Consider the following 8525-nt stretch of genomic DNA (forward strand, 5'->3'; position numbering starts at 1 on the left):
ATGAACACAGTGAATAACGTATTAGAATTCTGTGTAGATTAAGCTTTCTTCCCCTGAATTATTTAGGGGAAGTGTTGACAACAGGGCCATTGCCAACCAATAGCAAACATTACCCAAGAGATAAGGTCAGTTGAGTTTTTATTCACAGTTCCTTTTTTTTTTAAATTTAGCTATTGCTGAGTTTGTCTGATTTGTTTTTTAGGTGCTGAGGGTGTAAATGGAGAAGAGTCGGTAAACCTAAATGATGCAGATGAAGGATTTTCATCAGGGGCTTCCCTCAGCAGTCAGCCAATTGGGACCAAACCATCCTCCTCTTCTCAGAGGGGAAGCTTAAGGAAAGTAGCAGCTGGGCGTTCAGCTAAGGATAAAGAAACAGCCTCTGTCATCAAATCCAGTGAGAGCCCTCGAGATTCAGTCATTCGCAGGCAGTATGTACAGCAACCAACTGATCTTAGTGTAGATTCAATCGAGCTGACACCGATGAAGAAACACCTGAGCCTGCCTGCTGGCCAGGTGGTGCCAAAAACCAATAGTTTAAGTCTAATCCGGACAGCCAGTGCTTCCTCAAGCAAATCATTTGACTATGTAAATGGCAGTCAAGCAAGTACCAGCATTGGGGTTGGCACTGAGGGAGTTACTAATTTAGCAGCTAACAATGTTAATCGATACTCAACTATCAGTCTACAGGAAGACCGGCTAGGTCAAGCTGGAGAAGGTAAAGAGCTCCTCAGCCCAGGAGCTCCCTTAACCAAGCAGTCTCGATCCCCAAGTTTCAATATGCAGCTAATATCCCAGGTGTAGTTCTGACATCCTCTCATCTTTCTGCTTACCCTTTAAACTGAACATTTCATTGTATAAGAAGACACTTCATCCCACATTGTGAAAATATTGGTCATCGTAATCAGATTTGATTTAGTTTAGGTATCTTCATACTGTATTTTGTATGGAAAGAGCAATAAGGTTTTCTTTTTTCTCCTTCCTATATCTTCTCTTCACTTTATTCCTTGTAAATGTGTTTGTGAAGCAGTATAAAATGTATGCATTTTCCATGCCTTCCTTTCTCCTTGGGTGATGTGCAATCCATCGTAGGCTGATCGGTCCCATTTCAACACTGTGAGACTGAGAATATGTTAGAGGAAATGGTGTATATGATCCCTATGAAATGATTCTTAGGCTTTTGTTCAAAAAAACAAAACGGGTTTGTTCTCATAATCTATAGAACTATGGAGATTACTGGATCATATTTTTTTCTCTTTTAACCAGGAGTGCCTCAGAGATTCTGCTATGACTTTGGACTTCTCTGAGTCTGTGCAATTTTCTTGAGACGCATGGGGAAAGGTGGTAGACTGCTGCACTTTTTCATTAAAATGTGGGTGGTTCTTCCCTCCCCCCCCCCCATCTCCTTTATCTCTAGGATACAAATGTTCAATAACTGAGGCATTTAAATCAAGTTATGGCTCCCTCTTTTGGAGGGCAGGGCTCAAAGTTGTTTGTGTAATTGATAATGCACTTTCTCAGTGGCTTTACAGTCATTATTAACTTGTCTTCCCTCCTCCCCACAAGGACATAGGTCATTTCTGTCCTTAAAGTTTGAACAACTAACAAATCAGAGAATCCAAGAGGCATGTTCTATTTCCCAGGAATGATTGACACTTTGGTGCTGGGGTTTTGTGGGGGGGAGGGGGTGGTTTTTGTTTAGCTTCTGTGGGACTGTGTGTGTGAGGGGAAGTTTTGATAGGTTTTTTTTTTTTTCCTTTGTGAGCTGATGATGACTGAAGTAGAACAAGTACGTCTTCAGGTAAAGAGAGGGATTTCTCAACCCGCTTTCTGTGATGTCAGACTATTGGAGAAACCCTTTCAGCTGCTTTCTAGATGTACCTAAATTCAGTCAGATATTTTGGATTAAGAAACCCGAAGTCCTGATAGATCATATACTCCAAGGAAATACATCAGGGACAGATAATTGGCTGAAAACACTGATGCTTCAACGTGACACATTTTTATAGAACATTTCTACCAGGGGGTACTGACTTGATTTCTCCTACAAGGACCACACTGCCTTTGTGTTAAATGTAATGCAGTTTGTGTAACTTCTAATCATATATCTGCAAAAGTTTCTCATTTTTATAAGACTTTGAAATCATGCCAGTAAGCTAGATGTTGAATGTATGTAATTAGCATTTGGTATCTTGTGTTAAGAGGCTACAAAAATGCATTATTAGTAAAAAAAATTTTTTTTAGTTCTGACTTGGTTGGGTGAGATTTCAGTATAAATTCTTTTGGGTCTCAGGCTCTAATGCCTGATTGAGAAAGAAGAAAATATATTGGTTTTTGAAAAATCACTGTATTGTGACTTGAATTGCTATACATTATCCTTCCACAAAATACATCAGAGCTATTAGTGCTTTGTACATTTAGACATTTTTATTTTATTGTGAAAGATAAATATACTGAATTTATAGAAAGCAAGTATTCTCCTAATTAACAAATTTTAAAATATTATCTCTATGAATTAAAATTACAATAGATTTTGATAAATAAAGTAACCAGAAAAATGCCTCTTGTTTTTTTCCACATCTGAAAATCTACCCCCTCCTCCTCTTATTTTATTGTAACAGGGTTTGTTTGTTTTGATTTGGAGGGAATTTTCAGATGCTTGTTTGAATTTGGTGGTCTGTAACTTTTCAGCTCATGTGAAAATGGAAAACTAGAACCTAAACTAGTACAACTAGTACTACTACTACAACATTGCCAAAGTCTGGGATAAAGTTAAAAGTTTATAAATAGAAGTGTATTGGGTGTGTGTGTGTGTGTGTGTGTGTCTGTCTGTGTGTGGTGTGTATATGTATATATCACAAAGACCTATGTTAGCTATCCCTTCTTTTAATTTAACCCAAGGGATGTCAGATAAATGAGTTTGAAAGCAGCCAAAATAAATGAGATGTAGAGATCTATAATATACTGAGGAAAGCAAAGTTTCAGGTAGGAAAAGAAAAGAACATTGTTCTTTTCATGGGTAAGATCTTGACCATGGCTGGAGGTCACTCACTTTATGGCCGAAATGCCTGGTTGATTTAGGAGGCTGGCGGGTTGTTTTGAATTCAACAAGTGGTGTGTTTATTGGCATCTAAACCTAGTATGATTTAGTTAAAGCACACACAGAAAAAAAAACAAAAACAAAAAAATAATATCAAATTATAGTAAGAGCTGTAATAAACATAATAAATCTCCCTTTCATTCTGTTAAAAATCTTAAAAGTTGAAAAGTCAGTTTTGGAAAACTTCAACTTAGAGGATTTCATTTTTCTTTTTTTTTATGGATTTCATTTTTCTGTACATGTGTACATGTATCTATTTTGTATGTATAACACACCCATTAATGTTTCATGACCCTGTGACATTTTGTTCTTATTTTAAGTTACGTGATTTGGCCTTAATTGAAGAAACATTTCATTTAGCTCAAACTGTGCATTCAGGGTCTTAGAACAGATTTTCTGTGCAAGATATAATTAAAATTTAGTTTAATAAACCATAAGTCAAATTTTCTAAGAGATGTTTTATATTCATTTGCATTATTTATTGTTATTGAATTCAAAGTAGTTTTCAGATATACAACAGCTGTTACAAATATATACCAGCAATAGTCATACTTTATTCTTTAGCAACCTGTTGTATACCTACTGCCTTTCGTAAGAAAAAGTCTTTCCTTTTATGGAAAAGCTCATTACAGAGAAAATACTTGTTTTCTATAATAAAACAATTTGATTGATGCCATCTATGCCAGGTTGGATTAAGAAATACAAAGAAATATCTGAAGCTTTTGGTAACTCTTCTCTACTACATTAAGTTTAAATTATGTTACTTAGAAATGAACCTAAAATCTAAAGTATAAAAAGCTAACTTAGATGTAAGATTTTTAAATATAAAAATATTTTGGGAAGCTGAAGGAGGACGTGGTTATAATTTGAAATCCTGACCCTTGCCACCAACTCTTTTTCTCCCAGTTACTCTTCTGTGCCTGTGTATTATAGAGTCAGAATCTTTGTGCTAGATGAGACCCTAGAAATAATCTAGCTAGTCACCCAGGGCCCCCTCCCTAAATATCTGTCCTCAGGAAACTGAGGCTCAAAAAGGTTGTGACACGATTAACGTCACATAACTAAGAAGCAGAGCCAGAATATAACTCCTGTCTCCTGTCAAATGCGTATTAACACCCCACTGCCTCCCTGTACTCATACTATGGTAAATGTGGTAACACTCTCCATTTCTGCAGTTTCTTTACAGTTTTGGTCTAGTAGTTGGTGAGTATAGCACATTAAGAAAAGTATTAAATTCAGAAAAAATGTAGAGTAATAAACATAGATGGGGAAGTGTTAGAAATGTAGGTATCTATACCACAGATGTAAGGATAGATACATTTTTCTTATTCTAATTTATGCCTTACTATTTTCTGCCACATAACAGTTGTATGCTGCCATTTTGTAGTTGATTATATTTCTGCAGATTTATTTAAGTGCAAAAATAAACCCAAAGAAATAGCTTTGATCAGTGTTTCTAGCTATTTTAAAGTAATTTTTGAATCCGCCAGCTTTCAGTCACCTATGTGGTAAGTTAATTGTGTTGCACAACGGAGTATTGCGAAGTAAAGATTAAATAAATTTAAATCCCATTAATTTCTGATGTCGAAAAAAATTGAACCTGACTTGTGCTTTAGAATAGATAGATACAAGCAATATTTCCTTATGTGGTTGAAAAAGGTTTATAGCGTGAAGCTTCTGATTCCATAATGGAATGGTGACCGTTACGTCATTTAAGGTGTATATATCATATAAAATGTCTTAAATGCGGTAGTCTCAGCTATATAAGCTCAATATTTCCAATGTATATTCTCAAATTCCACTTAGTAGCTTTAATTGTAACTATTTATTAGGCACTGGAATACTGAGAATACTTTCAGATTTTTTTTTTGTTTGCACTATTTTTGTGAATATTTTAATGAAGTGAGATGTTTCTGCTACCTCACTTTGTGAGGTTTGTATGGGTCCATTTTTGAGTACTTTAGTTGACAGTCAATTGTTTCATTTAATTCTCTGCATGTTCATTTGTAAATTTAAAAAATTAGTATCCGTCTTTAGGGGATAGTATACTATTTATATAAACACTGGCAAGGAGAAGCTCTCTATTTCTGATCTTGGATTACAAAGTAAGTTTTTGTTTTAATCAGTATTTCAGTTATTTATTTGTTTTTCAGGGTAAAATGTTTTAATAAGTCATGCCAGTGGTCAGAAAAACTATGAATTTTAGAGTAACTTTTCTATACTATGGCTCTGTTAAAGTCTGAATATTGGACTTTTTATCTTTCAAGTTGAATGATGATTGTCATGTTTCAAACCACTAAGTCGGTTGAGACACTTATTTGTAATACTTTAATTTTTTTAAAGTGCTTTCTAGAAACAAGTTATTTGAAAACCAACTAGAAATTATTGATAAACTAGGATTAGAATATTTGCCAGATTAGAAGATGGAATGCAGTGTAAAATTGTTAACAGTGCTAATAAAATCATGAGTCACCAGACTGGTACAAGTTTGCATTTCCAGGGTGGCCATGTTAGTGTTACCTGCATTATGTACTTAATGGGTATATCATACTGGCACTGAATATACATAGGAAATAATATTCATAAAGTCAACCAATGTGCACTTAAACTATATTAGATTTTTGGTGGTGCCAGAAATCTGTATGGTGATCCTGCCATTAGAATTAGTGGAGTTTTCATCACCCAACCTTGCCCTACCCATATAGGCACATTCCTTCTACACCTGACCACACAACTACAGACTTTGGAAACTTCAGTCACTTCAGTATTTTTGTAGTCTTAACCGTTTGTCAAATGAGAAATATACACAAGAGCAAACAGTTCAGGATAGAAGTTAGAAAGCTGGGAATGATGTGAAATAATAACTGGCAGCATAGTACAGAAATGTAGGTTCTAGATTTTACTTTGGATCTTGAGAAAATGTTTACAAATTAAGGCACATTCAGATGTCTGCTATTAGGCTTACATAGATTTTACCAAAAAATAAAGTGTAACTTACAGTATATAGCAGTCTTTTTATAATTGTGTATCTGGAGGTAGGTTCAATAAGGAAATTCTTTTATTTTCAAAGAGAAATGAATTGGACAATCCATCCCCAACTACAGAATTGATATCAAACAAGTTTGCTGTATTTGAGTGTCAACAACTCAGTGTTAGTTATATCAGAGGAAATTCCTTACAACTTTGTTGATTATAAAATTACCAAAGAAAATTTATTAACCAAATATAATTTTTAAAGTACTTAACTGCTAAGGAATGAGGTCCCTTTAACATAAAGGATTGCTTTCTAGCCCTGGGGGAAATAAATGCTATAGGATTCTTTGACCTGCAACCTAGGTATACAGTACCTACAAGACTCCATTTGGGGTTTTCTTATGTCAACATTTTATACCTCCAGCAAAAGTACCAGTTAAGTCCAAATATTATTCCTTATGACACATTTTCATGTCTCCTTAAATTAAGGATTCTGCTTGTCAGTATTGAATAAAAAAGGGGATATTCCTAAAATTGGTGTATTGTATGATATTGTGGCTTTTTAAGAATAAAATTGAAGGGGGGATGTTATGGAAATACACCTTTTAAGTAATGGCTATTATTTCCAGTAAGTATAATATTGGCTAGAATGGTATGTTTAACATAATTTATGTACATGATCACTCTGGGTGTTTTTTTTCTTGGCAAAAAAAAGCTAAAATAATTCATTTTTTAAAAATGTATAAACCCATAAGAACTACTGGGTTTACTTAAGCTATTAAGTAACAATATCTTTGGAAAAACACAAAATGGAATTATATATTAACTAATGTTGCAAACAGGTTTTGTGTATCTTTTTCCATATCTGGTGATAGTTAAAAAGTAATGAATGTATTGATCAGCTATCTTGGAAAGAGAAGATTGCCTAACAATTACTGATGTAGGTTTGGATTTTAAGTTTCATCATCCAGACTGAATTGGGAGATAAGCTCAATGCTCCATGTGTTGTTTAAAAAATATTTTGGGAGTGCTTGGCTGGCTCAGATCGTAAAGCATGCAACTCTTATAAGTTTGAGCCCCGTGTTGGGTATAGAGATTACTTAAAATCTAGTAAAAAAAAATGCATAAATAAAATATTTGTAGTAAGTTCAACTACTTTACAGTGAATCTTTTTGATTCTCATTCTAAAAATTATGCTGACTTTACATTCATTGTAACTAGTTAAGAGAAACAGTTTTTATGGTGCAAAGATTATTTTCCCACAATTTTTCTCATAATAATTAGGCTCTCCTGAGCTACAATTTCTGAAGGGTTTTTATTATAGCATTGTACAGTGTGATCTCTGTCAAAATGGACGGGTAAACAGGAGATATCCCACTTTCATATGTTTGCTTCATAAAAGGGTATGGAATGTATAGATAAGCTCTTGGTTTTGTTTTGTTTTGTTTTGTTTTGTTTTGTTTTGTTTTGTTTTTAAACCAGCTTCCAAACTGCAGCTTGATATAAATTTCTCAAGTATTCAGAGAATCATGCTGGTTAAAATTTTAATAGGATAGGCATGAAGAAAATACGATTTCTATTGACTGGTGTCCTTTCAACCTAGGACTAGTGAAAACTTCATTTTTTCAGAGCTGAAGAAAAAAAACGCACATTTAAGATCATATTTATTGGTGCATGTAAGCCATTATCTTAACTGTCTTACTGAATTGGTTAATGCTGTTGATTGTTGAAATGTGAAACATAGTCACTGTTGACCTTGTAAATATCTGCCAGAGATGAAAAACTATTTTAATTTATTGTAAATAAAGATGTATAAAATTATCAATCTGCAATGCAGAAACATATCTAAGATGTTAAATATTGTGTTTCTTGAGAGATGTGTAATTTTCCCCTAGATGTATCTAGTAACATTAAGAATGTAAATTTTCTTTTGTACAGTATAAAAATACAGCTTTATTTGGCTTTTGACCGGATCCCCTGAGTTAATTTTATATCTTACCTAAATTTGATACCTTAAAATGGTCCTTCATTGTATTTTTTTCCCCAAAGCATGCCATTTTATTTATGTCTGAGCTTTTTGTTTATAGGACACCCTATTAAGGCAGTTTATAGAACTAATTAAGGCAATCTATGAAACAGCTATAATTAATTATAGAACTAATTACAGCAATATATAAAATAACATGAAGGCAGAAAAGTGAAGTTAATACATAAAATGTGTGCCATCCATTTCTGTATGTTATTGTTGACATACAAATTTATCTCTGAATTTTATTTTATTTTTTAAAGATTTTATTTATTTATTCATGGAAGACACAGAGAAAGACAGAGACACAAGCAGAGGGAGAAGCAGGCTCCGTGCAGAGAGCCTGATGTGGGACTCCATCCCAGGTGTCCAGGATCAGGCCTTGGGCTGAAGGTGGCGCTAAACCGCTGAGCCACCCAGGTTGCCCTA

The 8525-nt window shown here is 34.1% G+C and overlaps 1 protein-coding gene across 11 annotated transcripts in view; it reads left to right on the forward strand.

The window, feature by feature from the left end:
• HYCC2 (hyccin PI4KA lipid kinase complex subunit 2) overlaps nucleotides 1-8038 on the forward strand; it is a 77950-nt gene extending 69912 nt beyond the window's left edge. For all 11 annotated transcript variants that reach the window (XM_077884842.1, XM_077884845.1, XM_077884840.1 and 8 more), the window contains one exon: nucleotides 203-8038. In XM_077884842.1, coding sequence (XP_077740968.1) covers nucleotides 203-801 — 599 coding nt within the window. In that variant the 3' untranslated portion in view covers nucleotides 802-8038. The remainder of the gene's footprint in view (nucleotides 1-202) is intronic.
• Nucleotides 8039-8525: the final 487 nt, after the last annotated feature.

This window comes from Canis aureus, chromosome 36 (assembly GCF_053574225.1).
Source record: "Canis aureus isolate CA01 chromosome 36, VMU_Caureus_v.1.0, whole genome shotgun sequence".
NCBI lineage: Eukaryota > Metazoa > Chordata > Mammalia > Carnivora > Canidae > Canis > Canis aureus.